We start from the raw sequence: 23,607 nt of genomic DNA, 5'->3' as shown, positions 1-23,607 counted from the left end.
ATAATAAACTAATATTAATATTCTGCAACAAACCTTTAGTCCAGGGTACAAACTTTAGAATATCAAATCTCACATGATAAAAATTCAAAGGTGTGAAGAGTGGCCACAATTATTAGGAAAATTTTTAAAGGGGTAACAAAATATCCATCTTTTATAAATTCCCTCTGCATTCTCCACATGTCATAAAAAGATTTGGTTTAGCTTTCAAATATATAAACAAACAGGACAGAGAGGGAAGTTCACTGCTGGGGTTTGCAAAGAGGAGCATCTGCTGATGGGCAGACACTGTAGAGTGGCTGCTCAAAAGCTACTTTATGTGCATAATGGTGGTCTTCTCGGCTACAGTACAAGTGCTTGTGCATCAAGTATAAAATACAAGCCTTTAATCACATAGATCTGCTTTTTAGCTTTCGTAAATTTAAAAACAAAAAGGATAAATAAGGCACTGTACTTTCAAAAACTAAAACTGCTTAGTTCCAAGTTTAAAACCCAAGGAACAAGAATATAATATATAACTTCCCTTAGTCTCAGAGAGAGACTCTGTAAGTTCCCTTCTCCATATGAGCTGCATTTTCTGACATCTTCAACTATGCTCTCCACTAACGGTAGATTTGAAAGGCTTGAGAAGCTTATAAAAGCAGATTTAGTTAATGCAAAATAAAGGGTTGCTTCTATAAAAGTTTGATTCCTAGCTACTACCCTTCCAATCATTTTGCATCCAGTCGTTTCCGTTTGCCATGGGAAGAATCTGGCTTTGCCTTCAGCTTTCGCTTCCTCTGGGCTGTACTGGTCTCAACAGTTTTTGTCAGGAGGCGGCTCCGAGTCTTTCCACTGTTCTGCTTCCTGTTTCTGGCTTTCTGTGGCTTTGAGGATTCACTTGCTCCTTTCTGCTTTGCAGGTTTTGTCACTGTTTCCAAGGTGGTAGGCTGGGTAGATTTTTTGTTTGCATTTTCTTTTTCTTTCCTGGAGGGAGGACAGCTCTTCCCAGAGGACCTTTTAGAGATCTTCACTTTATTCTCTTTCAAAAATGTTTTTCGGGCCAGTTGGTTGATTTTGTCCCTCGCTGGCTTCCTGGAAGTGGAGGATTTGGTGGCAGCATCAATATGCTTCTCTCTGCTGGTTTTTGCCATCAGTCCTTTGTCCTTCTTATCCTGAGTGCTGCTGCTTTCTGTTCTCTTGCGTTTATTTGGATTTTCTGCTTTGGGTAGGCTTTCAGACATCTGCTTCCCTTTCCTTCCCTTCATTCCATTAGTACTCTTGGTCTTAAGGGGAAATCCATTTGCATCCACTTGCAGGGCAAGTTTGGGGGACATCAGAGGATTGATGCAAACACTCTTTGAATTCTGCTTATTTTCCAAAGACAGACTAAATGGGCTTTCCATTTTCTCATTCTTGATCAAACGCTGCTGGGCTCTGAGCTTTCCTCGAATGTTGGAATATTTTCTAAGGATCCGGGTACTGGCCGGAGTCGGCGAGTTTGTGGGAGTATGGCTATTTCTACCTTCTTTAGCTTCTACTGTGCTATCTTCGGAATTGGGGCTGAGGTTATTGACATCCTCTGGCTCCACTTGGTCAGGATTCTCTCGAAATTTAGCCCAGAGCTTTTGTGTTTTCCAATTGTTACGAGCAGGAGTAGCGCCAGGAAATTTCTTTAAGTGTTTTTTCAAACGTTCAGCCTGTAGTGAACTGGGATACAGGTTGGAAGGAGAGTACTTCTGAAGAGAGTGTTTGACAGGGGGGATGTCTCCTGGAAGTCGAGTGTTGAGTTTCTTCACAATGACAAGAGATCTGGTTTCTGTTGTTTCTAGGAACCATTTACAAACATTAGATAATTTAAAGTTGGTCATAAACAGCATCTGTACAGGAGAAAACTTTTGAATTTCTAAAGAACCCCTACATTTCCGTGAGCGTTTTTTGCTTTTCCAAATCTCCTTCAGTTTATCTGACCTGTTCCTTGCTCTTGGTGTTGGCTGAGCTTCTTTCTCCAACTGGATCCAGCCCTTCTGAACTTTCATATATTGGGCATTGAAGTTGGCAATAAGCTCCTGGCTCTCTTCCTCAGCACACCATTCCACAAACTTTGGTTGTTCAGTTATCAGTGTGTCTATGTCATCCTCTTCTGAGAGATCTCTATGCTGCAAGGTTTCGTTTTCCTTTGGTACTGAGTTCTTTTCTGTTTTCGCTTTTGTAGTATCAAAGGAGTCCAGGGAATGGGTATGTCGTAGGTTGTAGGTTGAAGAGGTCAGTCTGGAAGGCCTTGGCACACATTTTGGTGGTCCAACAGCATCACTGTTTCTACTCTCTGACAGCCCAGGTGTGCTAACGGACACATCCCCATCACCATCTTTGTTTTGGGTATTTGTACTAGCTACCTCAGTTATAGCTTCTTCCAGAGGAAGTGAAGGAACAGAGCCTGGACTCTCTTTTGATTGTTCTGGAAAAGTACAAGGAGTATTTTCTGTGAGGTCATCAGTATTTTTCTCACTCAACATAGATGGAACATAAATTTCAAGTTTCTCTCCAGGCAAAAGTTGGCTATCTGTGGTTGATAAATCACTATTGGGGAAAGTATCTCCTTCATCCTCTTGGACTTCCTTTGCCAACAAGTTTTTCAAACTCTGCCTGGTGGTGACTCCACCTCCCTCACTATTCTGCTCAGCATCTTTTGCAGAGGGATTCCCATTAATATCGAGATTTTCAGTGTCTTCTTTTGTACTGAAACCACCAGTCAGAAAATCCTCCAGTACTGTACCACCAGAGTACCAGTCTTTTTTAGAATGTTTTGCACCAGAAGTTTTAGAAGCTTTCATTTCAGGACAAGATGAAGAAGAATCTAAAATTTGATGGTTTAGGCACCTATCAGCAGATGAAGAATCTGAAATTTGACTTCTCAGGCATCTATCAGAGGCTTCAAGGAACTTTCTACCTTTTTTCTTTTTGTCTAAATTCTCTTCAAGTGATTCAATGTTTTGATCATATACACCATTTTCTGAAGTCTGTTTTCTATCACTTCCCTCTTCTAGTTCTCCTGTACTACTTGGTGCTTCAGCTTCCCCAATCTCATCAGGGTTTTCACTATTCAGTGCAATGTCTTCTTTCAATAGTGGATCAGAATCTAGCACTTGAGTGTCTTCAGCCTTGGTCTCAGTCCTGATGCTCTGATGATTCTCAGCCTTTTCTGGGCTTAGGGGAGGCTCAAAGTCCATTAGGGGACTTTGATCTGAGCACAGATTTTCCTCTCTGTTGGCTGGTACAGGAGAACTGTGAGGCTCAGAAACAATATCTTCATTGCCTCCCTTAGCAATGCTTTCAGTACAAGAAACCAGGTGACAATCTTGGGGCACATTCACTTCCTCTGATTCTAGCAATTCTACTGGCTGTGGGTCTTGTTCAGAGAAAGATATCCCACTTGAAGTTGGAGCTGAAATCGTGGTGCTACCTTCTGACACATCTTCTTCAGGACGGAGATCTGAGGGAGGACAAAGCATGCTGGTAGTTTCTTTTGACTCAGAGATGTTGCTCAGACTTGCATCATTCATCATGGGGCTAGTCTCAGGTTCTGGGGGATCCTTTTCTGGTGAAGCATCTAAGTTTCTTTCCAGGAGAGAGGTTATTTCTTTACTAAACTCTTCAGGACTATCTTCTCTGGGTGGCTGTACCTCTGCTATAGATTTAGGGGAGGACATCACAGGTGTCTGCTTGGGAGTAGCCACTGTCTCTGATGACAGATCCAAGGAGCTAGCTTTTTCTTGAGGGTATAAATTTCTAGCCAGTGTGCGAACAGTTGGCAGCTCACAACAATCACCATTGAAAAAGTAACCTCGTGTACTCTTTCTGGCTGTTTTCCTAGAGGAGAGTATTGATCTCTGGTTTTCAAAATGGCATTCTGTTATTGGCTGACTGATATAAACAACATCACACTGATTATCATAGTCATTGATCCTCAACCCTGATGCTCTTTTACTTTTACGAGCGGTCTTAAGAGAGGTTGACATTATCTTGGTTCGTGCATGTCCATTAGATGCTTTGTGTACAGTTGACATGGGGCTGGGAGCTAACCAACCATCTTTGGAATGATCAAACTGGCCCCTGTCACTGGGATGTAAATGGTAACCCACTTTATTTCTTCCCAGTGAGTGAAGATGGTTCTCTTGCTTTGGCCTTGCGTCTTGTTCACTTGCCTCTAATTCTTGGTGCAATGGTGTTTTTGAGCTACACTGCAAAGCGTTCTCTTTGTCAGCAGTTCTAGGTGAATTTCCCATAAACCCTGAGTCCCAAGCCTCTTCTGATAAAGCTTTGAATACATTTCTTTGAGAAACAATATTGCTGTTACACTCCTCACTATCTTCAGCTACCACTTTTACTGTCATCAGACTTTCTACTAATGTTGAACTCTGTACACAGTCTTTTCCATCCTCACACATTTTCACACTTGTATCTTCCTCCTGTCCAGTGGTTTGCCCCTCCAAGCTCTTTGAGATGTAATGGAAATCGAGTGAGGAAGAATTAGATGCAGTGAAGTATCCTGAAGTGGAACTATCCACTGAACTCCCAGAACTGGGTTTAGTGGTTGGAATTTCAGAAGAATTGTTCTGGACCAAAGTCAAGGCATTCTCTCTTACATCTATAGAGTTTGTCTCATGGGGAGGCTCCTTCAGGGCTTGTTCTGTCAAATGAAGAGAGTCGTGAGAACCTGATGAGTCTATGAACAAATCTACAGGAGTAAGAGACTTCACATCAAGACACACGGCATCCTTTTCCTGATGTTTGGTACCTCGCTGGGCACAGCCAGCATCACAGGTGGATGCATCCATTGCTCCGGAATCAAACTGCTGCAGGTCCTCAGAGGCAGGCTGAGATTCGGTGTACAGATCACTCAGAACACGAATGAACTGCTTCTGATGATGAGTACACAACTTGACCATAAACTTCTCCAAAGGGGACTTCGACTGATTGTTAGAATCTACTGCTAGTGCTTCTGTTGAGTTCTCACTAGACGGACAAGAAAAGAGAAAGAGAAAGAAACCATTAGTATTGACATTCTCCCAAAGATCCATTTTCTACAGCAGGAAACACACCAGAAGTTATGTAGGTAAAGAACAAGTACACTCTGGCTAAAACTGCTTCTCAGTGAATCCAAATAGTTTTGATGTCATAGAGAAAATATATTGTTGAAAAAAAAGTTTCTTCTTGAAAAAAACTCCAAACATATGGTCAAAATATACTTGGGTTTTAGGCTTGGGGATTCTTGTTAAATAGTAACAATATATATATATATATTTTTTTTGTTGTTGTTGTTGTTGTTGTTGTTGTTGTTGTTGTTGTTACTCTTGGTAGGGAGTTAAGCAGTGCTAGGGATCAAACCTGGACCTCTCTCGAGTATGTGCTCTAGTTCCCGAGCTATTTCTCCAGACAAAGTAATTATTGGTTTTAAAGTTTGCTACACTGACAAAAATTCAAACTAAACTATACTATACTATTCTATACTATACTATACTATACTATACTATACTATACTATACTATACTATACTATACTATACTATACTATACTAGAAATCATGGGTTAGAAGGAGAGAACTTAGGGGCCAAAACGATAGCACAGTGGTCGGTGTTTGCCTTGTACACCATCAACCTGGGACAGACCCGGGCTCAATACCTGGCATGCCATATGGCCACCCGAGTCTGCCAAGAGTGATTTCTGAGTGCAGAACCAGGAGAAACCCTGGTGTCACCAGGTGTGGCCCCAAAACAAACAGTAGAGAACTTAGAGCTAAATTTCTCATCATGGCCAACTGGCTACACTATAAAATCTTTTTATCTTTCCTTGGAGGTATGGAGAAATAAAGAATAATTTCTTATTTCAAATACAGAGGAAGTTGAAAAGATGAGCAAATTCTCTTAGGTTTTAAGTGAACAAGTAGATATTAAATCACTCTATAATCTGTGAAGTATCTATTATGGTAATGCATGTCTTCAATCAAGTCCCACTTGTTATTCTAGATCTTCAATAAATATTTTATAGTAATTCACAGTAAGTCCAGAGGCTAGAGTGATAGTACATAGGGTAGGGCACTTGGCCTTGTATGCGGCTGACTTGTGCTTGACCACTGGCACTCCATATGGTCCCAAGTGAGTGCCAATAGTTAGATCCCTGAGAGCAGAGCCAGGAGTAAGCTCTGAGCACTGCTGGGTGTGTCCCCCAAACAAAAACAAATTCTCCTGAGGTCTATCTCTATTAAAGCACCATTTAGGGGACAGAACAATAGCATAGTGGGTAGGGCACTTGCCTTGTACACAACCAACCTGAATTTGATCCCTAGCACCCCATATGATCCTGAGCCCTCCAGGAGTGGTTTGGAGTGACCCTGAGCACTGTGGGTGTGACTCCAAAACAAAGTAAAAAGCACCATTTAAAAAAATTTCTATATGTTACTCAGAACAATACTTAAAAGTTTTATCAGGACACTGGGGGCTAGGCATTGGGAGTAAATGACATTAGTCTAGTCTAGGCAATTCCTACGTAAGACAGCTAAAGGATCTAAGAACTGCCTTGTGCTTCTGATAAATGAGTTTACTAAGTCCATGAAGTTCATATGCCCAGTTATCTAGGGATTTATATAACCTGTCAATCTTTTTCTTTCCGGATTATAAGTCCTCAGAAAATTATCATCTGACTCCTTAGGATAGCAGAACACTGAAGGGAAATAAATACAGGTGTACAAAGACATTATTTGATAATATATTCTAGCTAATTCATTTATTTTCTAGTGGTTTCCCTTAAGAGACTACACTAGTGCTGTAGTCCCTACTCTTCTCTGGCCCCAAATGCAGTATGATTTTCTTGAGAAGAGCTCAGTGTGGAATATAAAAACACATATTCTATTTCTAGCTTTGACATTTACCATTTACAGTCTCTTAGGCAAATTACTTAACTTCTCTGAACTTTGATCTCATTTCTAAGTTGAAAGTGAATTTCAGTATTTCAGATCCTGACTGTGAGATGTTAGATACAAATAAAGCATAAAGCACAGCACATGAACTCAATTTTAATTTTCCTGTTGTGAACTCAGGGAGAATTAAAGATCCAGTTATAAATAAAGGTTGCTGAAATGTCTACACACACACTAAAACCAAGAAACTAATTGCAGACTCTTCTATTTTAACTTCTTAATAAGAAAAGGTTATTTTGTTTGTATTTGACTTTTATTGACCTGTAAAATTTATTGGCAAGTTAAATGACCTAGTTTATATATTTTATAATTTGTTTCCTATTAACTGATCTTGTTTTAGTTTTCAGGTAGATACCATACTTAGATACCACATTTTATATTTTTATGTTCTCCTTTAGCAAGAATAAAAGATAAAAAAGGGGGGGTAGGGAGGATGCTTCCTTGGTTTTCTTTTGGGGCAACATCATTTACTGAGACAGAAATACAGTAAAAAAGGATGGTGTTGATAGTAATGTATATATCTGAAAAATTACGTTTTGTACTCATTAAGTTTCTGAATCTAAGCTATCAGTTGGCAACTGTAAGCCCACCAGACCCTTCACTTGAATCTGAAAGCCTTTACATTATGACTAACCTTTGTCCTGATATCATTAAGTAGACCTGTTACAATCGCTAACTTTATAACTACAGTAATATATTTACTTTTTTTTTTTTGCCACACCTGTGATGTTCAGGGGTTATTCTCAGCTCTGTACTCCTGGTGGTGCTCAGAAGTCCATATGGAATATCAAGAATCAAACCTGGGTCTGTGGCATGTAAGGCTATATACTCTGGCCCCAAAATTTCTTTAGACTATTCCTCTATATTATCTAGCTTCCTAATTTTTATTTTTTCTAGAAATTCTCAATAGTGCCTAAGCTTGAATTAATTTTAATTCTGTACCATCTGAACACTTAATTTTAAAATTAACATAACTTCTTGAACTTTGATTCTATAATTTTTTTATGTTTAAAAAGTAGAGGTTTAAAAAAAAAGTAGAGGTTTTATCTAAGTTTTATTTAATTTTTGAAGGGTTTTTTGGGCTATACCCAGCCATTTCAGAGGCTATTCCTAGCCTTGTACTTAGGAATGTTCAGGTGGTGCTTGAAGGACCATGTGATGGATGATCCCACTGGGGCCAGTAGGATGCAAAGCAAGTAGCTAGACCCCCAAGATATCTCTGGCTCAGTTCTGCCTAAGTTCTAAATAGCAAGTTTTCTTTCACTTTTGCTTCTAGATATTCCATTTTTTGGGTATTAGCTATAGGCTTTTAATGAAGTCTAAATAAGCATTTACCCTCATTTAGAATATTCTGCATAGAAAACACATAAAAGGGCAGCTTCTGTGCATAGACTACTTACTCAACTCAATGTAAGGGAAAGCATTATGTTTTAGTACAATGATTACAGCAGTTAAGCCCTTCACATTGACTATACATGATCTTTACAAGAATAGTAACTCATCACAGACTGTGAAATCACTTCTTTGATCTCATGCTTCTTCCACTTAGCACGACACATGATAGTCTGATGAATTATTCATCTACCAGAACTGCCTCATCACCACTACCACAGAGCAGCAAGATCCTGGGTATATAAATGGAGGAAAGGTATGTAGAAGAGGAGATAACTATGTTCTTAATTGTCTGCTTTAGTTTCAGAGCTTTCTGTCCTTGGTGAGAAATGGCTTGTATGAACTTGTTCTATCCTTTGTTTCATGCCTAATTCTTAGGGGTGTGGTAGAAGGATAAGATAATATTCACAGAAATTTGAAAAGGCACAGTTTAAGAATGGTGTGCTATTTCACAATCCTATCTTTAAAGATTTACTTAATGGTGTTTTTCTAGATCAGAGGTTAGACTTGTGTTAAACTCTTACTTTGTCAATACTTAAAATCCAAAGAAAAGCAATTCCATGGTCAATAAAAATGGTGGGTGTTCAATACTTAGGTTACCTTACATAAAAGAGAGATCAAAAGGAAATGTGAAAGAGTTAAAGTGCTAATTTCAAAAATTCAAATTCTAGAATTTGAAATGGGCAGATTTGGGTATTCTTTCTAATACCTGATTCCTAATTAGCAAACTACAACCAACAAAACAATCAACAACCCAAAACCAAAAGCAACACAGTGAATGGTGTTTGAATCATTCTAAAGATTGGTTCCATGGTGAAACAGCCAATTTCAGTAGTAATGAAAACAAACAAGAGTACCCCATAGAAACAAGGAAATAGAACAGACAACAGAAGATAAAATTAAGAGCTGTCAATTAATTTAGTTTGCTTCTTCACATCAATACAAGAAAATGTAGAAAAATGCTGGGCGTTTCTCCAAGGCAATGAAAGGTAAATGCCCTAAATGCTTTCTATCTAAGCCTTCAAGCAGAGAAAACTGTAACTGTATTCAAGAGCCTGGATAAGTAATACTAGCTGTACTCAGGACATTCATCTATCTGTGCCTATATATTTCATCTATATATCTTCATACCTGGATTCAGGGATATTGCAAGAGTTAGATCAAAACTATGCATGTAATCCATCCATTTGTCCTATTGTAAAGGTGAGATGGAATATACTTTGTTTTTTGGTTTTGGGTCACACCCGGCAGTACTCAGGGGTTGCTCCTGGCTCTGCGCTCACAAATCCCTCTTGGCAGGCTCAGGGGACCATATGGGATGCCGGGATTCGAACTGCAATCTGTCCTGAATTGGCTGCATGCAAGGCAAAGGCCCTACTGCTGTGCTATCTCTGACTCCCAGAATATACTTCTTTCATTTTCTATAAAGCAAGTTATATCTTTTTGCTTGTTTTGGTTTTTGGTTTTGGGCCACACCCGGTGACGCTCAGGGGTTACTCCTGGCTATGCACTTAGAAATAGCTCCTGACTCGGAGGACCACTGGGAATTGAACTTGGGTTCGTCCTGGGTCAGCTGCATCCAAGACAAACACCCTAGCGCTATGCTATCGCTCTGGCCCCATATAGTTATATCTTTAATTGGAACTACCAAGTTTCTTTCCATTGAAAACTGAAGTAGAAGAGACATAAAGGGGGTTGGATAATCAAAGTTACATGTCCTTGATATGTGAGTATACAGGATCACAAAATAGAAATGATCTCTTCAAGTAGTTTAGGAGTTGGAGTGATTCTATAGCAGATAGGGCATTTGCCTTACAAGTTTTTATTTTATTTTCCAGGCAGTATCAGGCAGTGCTCAGGCTGTATTCCTGGCTCTGTGCTCAGGGATATCTCCAGGTGGTGTTTGGGGGATCATCTCGGGACTGAACCTTAGTTGGGTGGGTACAAGGCAAGTTCCTGACCCACAGAACTATCTTTCCAGTCTTCCTTAAGAAAAAAAAAAGAATGGGCCCGGAGAGATAGCACAGCGGCGTTTGCCTTGCAAACAGCCAATCCAGGACCAAAGGTGGTTGGTTCGAATCCCGGTATCCCATATGGTCCCCCGTGCCTGCCAGGAGCTATTTCTGAGCAGATAGCCAGGAGTAACCCCTGAGCATCGCCGGGTGTGGCCCAAAAACCAAAAAAAAAAAAAAAGAGAGAGAGGCAGGAGAGATAGCATGGAGGTAAGGCGTTTGCCTTGCATGCAGAAGGATGGTGGTTCGAATCCCAGCATCCCATAGGGTGCCAGGAGCAATTTCTGAGTGTAGAGCTAGGAGGAACCCCTGAGCGCTGCCGGGTGTGACCCAAAAACCAAAAAAAAAAAAAAAAAAAAAAAGTTCTTTTTTTCTTTTCTTTTTTGCTTTGGGGAAGGAACAGAATACAAAGCCTTATATATAAGAGAGAGCATGAGTTTTACCACAGAGCCATATCCTTGGCTATAAATTATCAGGGTGCTCATATTTTCCCCTTAAAATGTATTTAATTTATGCAGTGCTAGAATCAAACCCAGGTCCTCACATATGTAAGACAGGTGCTATAATATATTTCTAGCATACATTACAACTATTTTTGAGGGCCGGAGAGATAGCATGGAGGTAAAGCATTTGCCTTTCATGCAGGAGGTCATCGGTTCGAATCCCGGCGACCCATATGGTCCCCCGTGCCTGCCAGGACCAATTTCTGAGCCTGGAGCCAGGAATAACCCCTGAGCACTGCCGGGTATGACCCAAAAACAAGTATTTTTGAAAGTATGTATAGTGCCTAAAGGTTGAACTATAGCTACTGATGTTCAAGGCTTATTTCTGGCTCTGTGCTCAGGGATTATTCTTGGTGGTACAGTACCAATTGAGACCGGCCACTGCAAGTTAATCCCTGTACTATCTCTGGCCCCATTATGATTTTTGAGTATAATCCAGGAGAAGAAAAATTTCTTACAAAGTAACTCAATGAAACAAATATGTCAAGTTGTATCAATCTTTCAGATCTATCACATTACACAAAGTATCACAATTTATATATTATTATGAGTTAAATGAACATTTGGAATTTTACCCAGGAATCCGATTATAATCACTTATATGAGAATTGAGGATGTGGAGGGTGTTGTTTTGGGTATTGGGCCACAGCCAATTGTGTTCAGGGACTACTCCCAGTGCATCTGAGCTAAGGCACTGGAAATCGAAGCCAAGCCTTCAACGAAAGGCTTTACCCTTTATGAAAGAACACACTCAACCAACTGGGCTATCCAGCCAGTCTTAACAAAATGCCCTTCCCAGATCTTCTCCAGCAACAATAACAACCAAAAAAAAAAAAAAAAAAAAAGCCAACCAAACAAACAAACAAAAAAAAGAAAAGAAAAGAAAAAAAGAAAGAAAAGAAAAAGAAAAAATTCACCAATAATTTGCTACAAACTACCAAACTGAACTCTAGCAACAACTATCTAACACACTTTGGCTCTAAACCTTCAGTCTGCAGCCATGTATCTTCTTCATCCATTCTTTTCAAACATGTCAGACTCTGCTTAGGCACACAACCCCCCACCCCCAATATTCCAGAGAAACTGCCTTTATTTGATGTATTCTATTTTCTTTTTCTTTGGGGGGGGGGGGACACACTCAGTGACAGGGGTTGCTCCTGACTTGGGGGACCGTATGAGATCAAACCGTGGTCCGTCCTAGGTCAGCGCATGCAAGGCAAATGTCCTACCACTTGCAACACCTCTCTGGCTCCGATGTATTTTCTATTTTCTAAATTATTCTATTTTATTCATTCTTCTCTAAAAATGACAAAAATGTATTACATTTTGGTGCTTAGTAATAAAATATAACACAGTAGCACCTTTCAGTAGCTACTGGAATGGATACCTAAAAAATTGTGTTAACAAAAAGCTTCCATTTAATGTGTTTATAATCATCTTGAATAGGCAAAAGATTCCCCACTCTTTATCAGAAAATCTTTTTCTTTGGTTTTTGGGCCACACCCAGTGACGCTCAGGGGTTACTCCTGGCTATGTGTTCAGAAATTGCTCCTGACCTGGGGGACCTATGGGACACCAAGGGTTGAACCACAGTCCATCGTAGGTCAGCCACGTGTAAGGTAAACACCTTACTGATGCACCACTGCTCCGGCCCCTTTATCAGGAATTTAAATCTTGATATTTATGCAATCATGAACACATTATCCTAATACCACATTTAGCTATTACAATGATATTCTAACTTTGTCACCAAGTTAAAAATAATTAAGATTTGGGCCCGAAGAGATAGTACAGCGGCGTTTGCCTTGCAAGCAGCCGATCCAGGACCAAAGGTGGTTGGTTTGAATCCGGGTATCCCATATGATCCCCCGTGCCTGCCTGGAGCTATTTCTGAGCAGACAGCCAGGAGTAACCCCTGAGCAACGCTGGGTGTGGCCCAAAAACAAAACAAAACAAAACAAAATTAAGATTCAAGGGATGTAAGATTTCAATTCTGAATATAAAGTTTTTCCAACAACTGAAATGCAGATAAATTCAATACAACTTTATCATTTTAAACCTCAGACAGCTTCTATATTCCTAAAGTCTTTTAGTACCTAAAAGCTTCCTTAAAAAGAAACAATTAACAGTTTCATAATATCCTGAAATAAGACAACTAAATACAGCAAAGCAGCATTGCAGGTTTCTATTACAGTTCCAATATTTTTTGTTTTGACTGAAGAGTTAAAACAAGATTAGCTGACCAGAATACCAGTCTAAAATAACTAAGCTGGCTGGTTATGTGGCTCAGGAACAGAGCATTTGCCCTGCTCTGTGAGGCCCTAGGTTTGATTCCTAGAGTCATTCACTTGAGCATTAACAGGAATGATGCACCTACCCACCTGCCTAACCAACAGGAGCAACCTAAAATAAATTAGTAAAACAACATCATCTCCATTTCAAAATTCTAATCAATATAGTTTACCTTACAGCTTTCATTTAATTTTATTCTAATTCCTCCCACAAAATTGACTATTATTAGGTACTTTACACACAAACATATGTATACATATGCATATGTGTGTGTGTGTGTATATTTTATATATGTAGGTTTTTTTGGGCTATGTTCAGGGTGCTCAGGGGTTACTCCTGGCTCTGTACTCAGGAATCACACCTGGCGGGCTTAGGGTACCATATGGGATACCAGGGATTGAGCCTGGATTGGCAACATGCAAGGCAAGCACTGTGCCATCACTTTGTCCCCCCACACACTAATCTTAGTACACAAGACCATGTACTAAGAAAGCAAATGAATAATGACAGTAAAGGATTTAAAGTAGGCCATCAAGGGCTGGAGAGATAGTACAACATGTAGTGTGCTCACTTTGCAACCAACCAACCCAGGTTGGATCTCCAGCATCCCGTATGGTCCCCGGAGCACTCACTGCCAGGAGTAAATCCTGAGTGTAAAGCCAGGAGTAACCCATGAGCATCACAAGGTAAAAAATTTACAAGTAGATTCATCATATTCTCCTACACTTGGGATATTCTCTTCTCTTTAAACTCTACCTTCTCTTCAAGATCTACCGCTTCCCCCACTGAGTTATTAATGTTGACCTAACTATGTAATGAAGTTATATCTACTTTATGGTAATTTCATAACTCAGATTTAACTTTCTTCCTAGAAAGCAAAATGTTTACTTGAGAATAAATCCAAATAAAGAGTTGAAATTTAAAATTCCATGTTGTGGGGCTAGAGCAATAGCACAGTGATAGGCCATTTGTTTTGCCAACCGGGATTGAGCTAAGTTTGATCCCTGGCATTCCATATGGTTCCCTGAGCCTGCCAGGATTGGTTTCTGAGAGCAGAGTAACTCCTGAGAGCCATCAAATGTGTCCACCCCCCAAAAACAAACACCAAAACCAAAAATTCCAGGTTGAGGGACCATAGTATGTAAACAAGGCTAATAAATCAAACTCCCCAAGTTTCAATGTACCTCATCTCAAGAAATTGAGGCCAGAGAAAATACCTGAGTAGAAGGTGCATGCTTGCTATGTAACAAGACCCCCAGGTTAAGCTCCTGTTACCATCAAGCATGGCTCTAGTGGACCCTATCACTACATCCTTGGGCCCTAGCATAAACGTTATATCCCTGAAGTCCCCTGAGCAGTGGCTGGGAGGCTCCTATGAAACAGAGAAGGATTAGAATAGGGCCAATGTTTTTATAACCAATGGATTAATCAAGTCCTTTGACATGACTTGATTAATGATCACAACAATATTTTGCTTAACATCACTGAACACTACACAAACATAATTACATTATATATAATTTTTACAATTAAAATTAGGGACCGAGGGGCCGGAGAGATAGCATGGAGGTAAGGCGTTTGCCTTTCATGCAGAAAGTCATCGGTTCAAATCCCAGCATCCCATATGGTCCCCTGAGCCTGCCAGGAGTGATTTCTGAGCATAGAGCCAGGAGTGACCTGAGCAATGCCAGGTGTGACCCAAAACAAACAAACAAAAATTTATCAGTTATGGGCCCGCAGAGATAGCTCAGTGGAGTTTGTCTTGCAAGCAGCCGATCGAGGACCTAAGGTGGTTGGTTCGAATCCCAGTGTCCCATATGGTCCCCCGTGCCTGGCAGGAGCTATTTCTGAGCAGATAGCAAGGAGTAACCCTTGAGCGCCGGCGGGTGTGGCCCCAAAACCAAAAAAAAAAAAAAAAAAAAAAAAGAAAGAAAGAAAGAAAAAAAATTAGGGGCGAAGTGGTGGCTCAAGCAGTAAGGCATCTGCCTTTCCCATGCTAGCTTAGGACGGACCACAGTTCGATCCCCTGGTATCCCATATGGTCCTCCAAGTCAAGAGCGATTTCTGAGTGCATAGCCAGGAGTAACCCCTGAGCGTCACTGAGTGTGGCCCCAAAACCAAAATAAATAAATAAATAAAGTAAAATTAGCTGAGTAAAAAACTTTTTAGATGCAAAAAATAAAAAGAATGATCTTTCTCACAGGTAAGATATAGAGAAACATGGCATGGGAATAACAAACGGTCAAAGATAACAGAACCTAAGAATTTATTTACAGAATTAACTTCCACAGGGGTATGTGGGGGAGGGAAGTAAGGGGAGGAAAGCAAGGGAAAGAAAGCAGGTACTTTGGTGGAGGAATACTGAAACATTGTATGCATAAGTTGATATTATAAAGTCATGGTGTTTCAAATAAGCACGCATGTACAAGTGCACACATTCACACAAATTCAAACCCAAACTCCTTAATTACATTTATCTTTGTTTTGGTGCCACACCCAGCAGTGTTTAGTGACTATTCCCATCAGCCCTCAGGGACCACACATAGAAATCTGGAGCAGAGTGCTGAGTTTACCACCTGTCTGCTGTATTTTAAAAATACGTACATGTGTCTGACTCGTATAACTCAATACAGGTGATTCAGTGTAGGACTCAGGTATCTGTATCTTTCAGAAGTTGACTAATACTGATGATATCCAAACATGCCCAGAACATTTAATGCTCTAATATTCATGGTAGAACTAGCCTGTGAACAACAGAAATAGAAACTGGGAGTGATACTATTATAAAGTAAGAACTCTTTAGGGTTTTTTGTCTGTTTGTGGGCCACACACATTGATGCTTAGAGGTTACTTTGGGTTCTGCAATTTAGAAATTACTCCTTGCGATGTATAGGGGACCTTATGAGATGCCAGGAAATTAGCCCAGGTCAGCCTGCGTTTGCAAGGCAAATGCCCTATCCACTGTACAACTATTCTAGTCCCTCCATAGGCTAATTTTTATAAAGGTATCATCATGTTCATATGGTTTATAAAAACTTAAAACTTGTTTATTGGGGGGGGAGTTCCAATAGTGCTCCCTGACCCCAGCAAAAAATCATTATATGCTAATATAAATCACTTGGTTAGAGAATCTAATACTTATAAATTCTCACATATTTTTGCTCTTTCCAGTTTATTTTCCAAAATGAATACTACCCGTTACAGCTTAAACTGTTAATTACATTCCAATTAACCTTTTAAAGTACTTGTTTCATTTTAAGAGCATTTCTCAAACGTGTAAATGTAGTTACCTCATTAAAAACAAAAAAATCCAACTTCTAGGTTAAGGAATAAAACTGTTAAAATGCACACCATTTAGAAGCACAATAGACATTTGAATAATTTTGAATGCTTTTATTTCCTATTTTAAAAGAACTTTCGACCTAACATCACATGAATTCTGTTTTTAAGTACTTGAATCAACTTGAATTGTCTTGAGAAATTCAGTTGTAGAATATATAACCCCAATATTTATGACATGTCTTGTATAATTCTTATGTCCATTAGACTTCTCTATTTCCATGGTTCAGACACTTTATTAAGACACAGTCTCTGAATTATCCCAAACTATCAGCAAAATTAGAGTAGAAATGTTTGGTTTATAATAATTCTTCACAAAATAAGGTAATAATGAAGTAAAATCCACTTGCAGATTAGATCACAAAAATAAACTCATTGGGACTGAGTGATAGTAAACAAGTAGGGCATTTGCCTTTCACACAAGCTAATCTGGGTTTGAACCCAGGTACCATGTAAGGTCCCTCAGTCTGCCAGGAGTGATCTCTAAGGGTAGAACCAGGAGTAAGTCCAGAGAACTGCTGTGTATGGCTCCAAAACAAAGTAAAAAATCATTTATGAGATGCTAAATTATAACTCAACCACAATGATCTATCTGAATATTACATGGGAAGGCCTTACAGCTTGTTTTAGCCCTTATCTCTTAGTTCCCTTAAAATAGTTTAAATGAATCCCATAAAGAAAATGAAGGTTGGGGAGCGCACTTAGATAGTAACAAGAAATAAATAGTTGTATATTTGAAATTTCAAAGAAATAATTCGATTTCCAGAAAAATGTCTATAAAAAATGTAACAAACTAAGGTGAACAAATGAAGCCGACAAACAAGTGGGTGGAACCAACACAAATTTTCAATTTTATAACTATTGGCCAGAGAGCAGAAATATGTAGGGAGCCTAACAAGATAAAATGAACTAAAAGGTAATCTAGGCTTACTACCAATGATAACATTAAAAAAAATACCATAAAAATGATGAGAATTTTTTTTTGGGGGGGGGAGCACAGCCGGTGACGCTCAGGGGTTACTCCTGGCTATGCATTCAGAAATTGCTCCTGGCTTGGGGGACCATATGGGACACTAGAGGATTGAACTGTGATCCATCCTAAGTGAGCTGTGTGCAAGGCAAACACCTTACTGCTGTGCCACCACTCTGGCCCCTTGAATCATTTAATGTATATAATTTTACTCAAATCCAATCAAAGCTCTCTAAAATATTAGATTATACATATCATTTCTAATCTTTACTATAATTTAACTGTACCCTTACTAAGTATGAGGATCACTTAATATAAAACTTTTCTTTTTGCAATTATGAAGACGAAGCCTTTGAGAACTTCACAAATATAAGGCAGATGCTTTACAATTGAGTTATATTCCTTATACCAAGATCCTAAAGACCACAATATAATTGTTGAAGAGCATGTATATGTTGTAGTTTGTCTTATGAAAAGAAAATGCCAGTATCCTAGCAATGATCAGAGTAAGTTTCAATACTGTTCAGGACTCTGGGGATGATAGATAGGAGCTTGGCTATGTGATGATGGAGGGCACCAGGGCCCACTTGGGCATTACTGGTGGAAAGAAAGGCCCTATGGCTTGTTTCACCCCTTATCTTATATCCTGGTTCCCTTAAAATAGTTTAAGTGAATACAATGAAGAAAATAAGGAAAGGGGAGAGCAGCAAATTACCAGAAGCAGAGATGAAAAGCAGTACTGATTCAAAATACTGAATCATAATTTTGAAGAAATGTCATTTGTTAAAAAATTTTAATTACCTTATGTAATTTATGGCACACCTTGAAATATCACACTTTTTGTGAATTTTCTTAAAAAGCATTTTAAGCTTAAAAATTAGAAACCAAAACTTTTAAACAGTTTTCACAACAAAATTTATTAGAAGAATAGTGGTTTTGAAAAGTCTAGCATCCAGTGAGAACTACCATACACAACATTACAGCTGGGAATGTTTCTCCAAAATGTCATGGTCAAATAATACAATGGAACCATTAAATCTTACACATGCACGAAAGAACTAGCGCCTTTGACATACAATGCAAAAAAAAAAAAGGGGGACCACATGGATTAAAGTTTTAAGTACTCATCACATACATTAAGACACAGCTTATTGTAGTCCAGTCAAAAATCAGAACTGCATTAAAATTTTTAATGTAGTGCAATCAAACCAAAAAACTTAATTTGTGATCATAAGTGCTCTACTACATACATTGATCATAGCAAGAACAAAAAGTTCAAATCACACAGTACAAAAAATCTGTAAATAAATATAAACTACAGTACAAGAGAAATATTAAATTATACAATTCCGTCAAACTGTAAACAGTATATTGAAATGAGGTCCATAGAGTAAAGGGGGTTCCTGTTTTGTTGCATGACACTTGAACTTCTAGAAATTTGTAATATGCCATTTTTCATGATCTTCAAAGGCTATGGGTTTTATATATGGAGAATTCTTTTTAGATGTAAGATATCAAATATTAGTGCAGAGGAATAATCTGTTTTGTTAACCACAGATAGTACTGTAGAAAACAAAAGGAGTTTTAAAAAGAATAAAGACCCTCAGTAGACAAGTCTTAACAAGATGCAAAGGGCTAAAACACTAGGATTAGAACTTCACATCAACAGAAACTTGTCACTGAGGACTTCAAGGCTACAAAATATACTGACAAAATTATCTGCTGATATGCAGATCTAGACCTCTGCTAATTCTTTTGGACATCTACATGCTCATATTATAGTACCAACTTTGGCAGAATCACTACTAATAAACTCAGAGCACTTCTGGCCCAATGGTTCCATCACAGTGGCCAGTGCACAGAATTCTCTATAAAGACATTGCATAAACTAGAATGTAGAGGTCAGACACCCAAGGACCAGTGCTTGAATTTAGTAGTAGTATGGTGAAGAAGCAAGAGCCACATAGAAGAGAAATTGCATCTGCTTCAGTGAACAGAAGCAAGGAATGTCATTTAATTGTGCTGGCTATTAGTGGCATTTAAAAGTTGTTTACCTGTGTGTCAGTGTGTATATAAATATATATATATATGTTTTACATGTGCTGGCTATATGTTTATGCACATTTTGTTTGTTTTTAAAATACATCATTAACAGGAACCCCCATATTATCTGTTCAGTAGTAATAACTGAATATATAGAATGCCACTATAAGAGTGTGAGGCACCGTGTGCTGGAGAGTTATATGCAGCTTTAAAATCTGTTTGGCTGAGTTATACCTGGATACCTGAACTGAGTTTTAAGTTGACATTCATCAAGGATGTGCTACCAGCACGTTGAAATAAAAGCAAAACAGAAAAATACAAGTCACTGTTAGGTTTAAAATTAGCATCAAAGTACCTGAATTGAGTGAGAATAGTGTGTAAACTGTCCCTGAGGGTTTTCAAACAGTGTGTACAAGTTTAATTCCTAAGAACACTAGTTTTACTTAACAGTATGGACTGATAAAATACCAATGTCTGACATTTTAAAGTGGAGGTTATAAAGAATTTATGCAAACACTCCATTTTCTACATTTCTTCTCAAAGCAGCAATAATCTGCTGTAAAGTATTGATCCCATCAGAATAAGCAATGTGTGGGAGTCAGATAAAGGTTTCTATCTTCGTCTGGTTCTCTGACAGCACAGCATATCAATACCCAATGACTATATCTTTCCTAGATCAGAATGAAACTAATTTTGACTAGCAATATAGGATTAGACTTTTAATCAAACACTTTGCTATTACATACTAAAATTTCATAAACTTACTAATGCTGGTATACTAACCTAGTTCATCATCCCACCCTCATTTTAGAAATATACCCTTCCACAACTTAAAAACATTAAGATCCATTTTCAGTCCTCTGATGTAAAAAGCATGTCAGTGAATTAATATTAAAAATTTACACAGTAAAAAGGCTTGAATTTCAGCCAAAGATTCTAAATACTGCTCATTCCCTGAAGACTTAAGGGAGAGAGAATCCCTACCCATTTTACTAGTGATTTATTTCTCTAAAATGGTCTGACACAATTTTTCATTTTGGGGAATTTTCCCCTTACCTCCACTCAATTCCAAATTCTTACGCCTGAAATGCTTAATGGAGAAAATGAGGCAATCACTTGGAATTGCTTGAAAGTACAAAGTATTAGTTTTATTTTTAAATAAGATTTATATAAGTGTGATCTGACCCCGTATTATGCAGTACGTTTTATATTTTTAAATAACCACCATAAAACTTACAGTACCTAAGACTCTGAAGATAAATTAAGACTTTAGTGTTGTAACAGAAAAAGTGCTGAATAATCCCTTTTCTAGTACTTTAATCATTTCTGACAAGTGCTTTCCTACTGATGGTAAAGTTGACTATTTACCTTCCCACTATGCAGGAAAAAAAAAAGTTATCAGGATAGAAAAACTTTTAGGAGTGTAGCACCGGGTATTTACCAAATAACAGATGTTATTTCACTTATTCTGAGGGGGTAAAAATACTCTATATTGAAATTCTATTTGGCTATTGAATGTTAAAAATCCCTGCTCTACGGTATCAGCATCCTGTGTTTAACCCCCCCACCCCCAGTCCCCTTACACACTATCCACTGAGACTCTAATCTCTAAAGAGATTATTTTAAAATTTATGTTTTCAGGACATACCTGAGAAAGGGTGCAATTATGCAGAACAAGGAACCCAAGACTGCACTAATACTGGTTATAGGTTCATAAATTCTTTCCCAAGACAAATCTAAAAAGTCTAAGAGGTATGGATTTTCAAATATGTCTTACTGCTTTAGATTTTTTTGGTATGTGTGTAGGGTCTTTTCCAGTGTTGAAAAGAACATCTTGAGCCTGTTCAATTACAGTCCAAGATGGGGTAAAGAGTTCATTTCCATATTCAAACAATAAAGATTAAATATTATAATATTTGCTACATCCAATAAATCTATGATTAACTAAAAGTGCTTGCTTTCCAGCTTCTGATACAGCTCTAAATGAATTGAAAATCATAAAATTAACCCCATCCCAAATACCTGCAGAATTAACCCATGCTCCATTGTTTGTGAAATCAACATTAGCCTTGATTCTAATTTTCAGGCTCTCCAAAGAGATTTTTGATGATAATATATAGTCTAATGATATCCCATTATTTTACTGTGATTTAATTTTAGTACTGTAAGACAGAATCTTTAGACTTTTCTCAAGTTTATATACTTTCCCTTTCTAGTTACCAGTCTTTCCCCCGCAAATCTTTATAACATGGGCACACAGATTAAGTTACAATATTTTATTACAAGGCTAATGTCTGCTTTTAAAAAAAGGCAACTGAGAGTTGATCTGGGAGTACGAGACGGAGGTATGTTTCCTTTCAGTCACCATGTTGACAAAGCCTACTCAAGTCCCAAGGGCTGAAATTCAAAATAAAACAAAACACTAAGAGTTTGGAGTTCTGCATTTCTTGCACTACAATTATATCATTTTACTTTCAATATATTTTAAAAACAATTTGATTTAAAAAATCTATAGCTCAATAGTTTCTTAAAAGGGATTTTTGACTAAAGCCATTAAGATTTTAATAACACTGACCTGAAGACCTAATTATTTCGGAGAGGTAACAAGAAAAACAATCTTTGATATCTTCATAATGGTCAAAACTTAACCTACTAACCTTCAATGTCTTCTAAAAAGATTAAGAAGAGCAACTCAATCTTTTACCATAGTCTACTACTAATGACAGCAACCTGAATACACAGAAGGGGAGATTACACATGAAAACCACCTTGGCATTTAAAGAAAGAATGGCAAAAGAAAAAAAAAAAAAAACCATAATGATCTCAAAATGCTATCTGTAGGAGCAGCTGTTAAATAAAACGACTCCAAAGTGTCGATCTGCTTTATGTAAAATAATTTCAGGTTCTGACACAGGCTGACTCACTAATTTGTTTGGTATAAATAACTGAATCTAGGCATCACTATTATGGGCCAACAAGATGGAAGAGAATGACAATGGCTTAGAATCAGGCCTTGCACCATGTGCTTATGTGGGGTGGGGGAGACCATGTTGCTCACTAGGAGCTCCCAGGTTGCTATGCACACTACCTAATGAATAAGGTAGGTAGCTATGATACAGGCCTTTGAAGGTAGTCAGCTTTCACCAAACTTAAAGAGTTCTCTCCTGGAAATTGGGGATTATATTTCTCATTGTTATGAGAATACTCTTTCATTTTATTATCTGAACCCATATAACTCATAGTATAGCTCAGGTAAAACACTGGGAAATGGAAATGCCAATTGGTTGAGGTAACAGTTTATAGAAGATAACCAGAGTTCTAAAAGCACTTCAATATTGTAAAGTAAAAGTGTACCAAATAAAGCTAATACATACATACTTCACACTTGTTGAGCTTGCTCACCAGAACTGAACAGTATTTAACTTCACATAAGGACCCCTATTATCACACAAAGCCTTACTCAGATTCATGATCTGCTGCAGCAAAGGTTCATCAAGCAACATCTAAAAACTTCAGAACAACTTAATATTAAAAAGTATTATACACAAATATAAATTATTTTTCCTGAAAGAGACCTTGTCCTTCATGGTATTTGGGGAACAGAAAAAAAGCGTATAGCTCATCACATAGTTCAGAATCACTTGTAAGCCTACTGAACAAAGAAATATATTACATTACTGTCAAGTTAAATGACTATGGTCAGAAATGAGAAAGCTAATGATGATGCCAACTACTTATCTTTCCACAGAATTATTTCACTTTTGATTTTAAAGCACTATAGCTTATCTACTCTAAACCAAAGTTCTTTCACAAAAATGCAAGACCTGATTTTAAATACATTACCTCTGACATTACTTTGAGTCATAAATAGTTTGAGTACTGTCATTATCCACCTATTGGCAAATGTGAGGAGACAAGGCTCTGTGACAAAGACAGCTGTGAACTATAATTTCCAATACCATAAAAATAGTCAATTATTTGGGCCTTGCAAAACTCTTGGTTAGCAGAAATTAAGCATGCGAATAGACCAATCCCTATTACATAATCATATGGACATCCCCAAACTAGAGTATCTACACTGAAAGTGCCAATATAGAAAAGAGG

The 23,607-nt window shown here is 38.1% G+C and overlaps 1 protein-coding gene across 1 annotated transcript in view; it reads right to left on the bottom strand.

Annotated features, from left to right (window-relative positions):
* Window positions 1-23,607, bottom strand: part of LCOR (ligand dependent nuclear receptor corepressor) — a 117,449-nt gene continuing 93,842 nt past the window's right edge. The window contains exon 8 of the mRNA XM_049790795.1: window positions 1-4,992. Within this exon, the coding sequence (XP_049646752.1) occupies window positions 708-4,992 (4,285 nt within the window). The 3' untranslated portion in view covers window positions 1-707. The remainder of the gene's footprint in view (window positions 4,993-23,607) is intronic.

The sequence above is a fragment of the Suncus etruscus genome, chromosome 17 (genome assembly GCF_024139225.1).
Source record: "Suncus etruscus isolate mSunEtr1 chromosome 17, mSunEtr1.pri.cur, whole genome shotgun sequence".
NCBI classification, from domain to species: Eukaryota; Metazoa; Chordata; class Mammalia; order Eulipotyphla; family Soricidae; genus Suncus; species Suncus etruscus.
The sequence above is the reverse complement of the archived record's forward strand: the minus strand, read 5'-3'. Positions and strand labels throughout refer to the sequence as shown.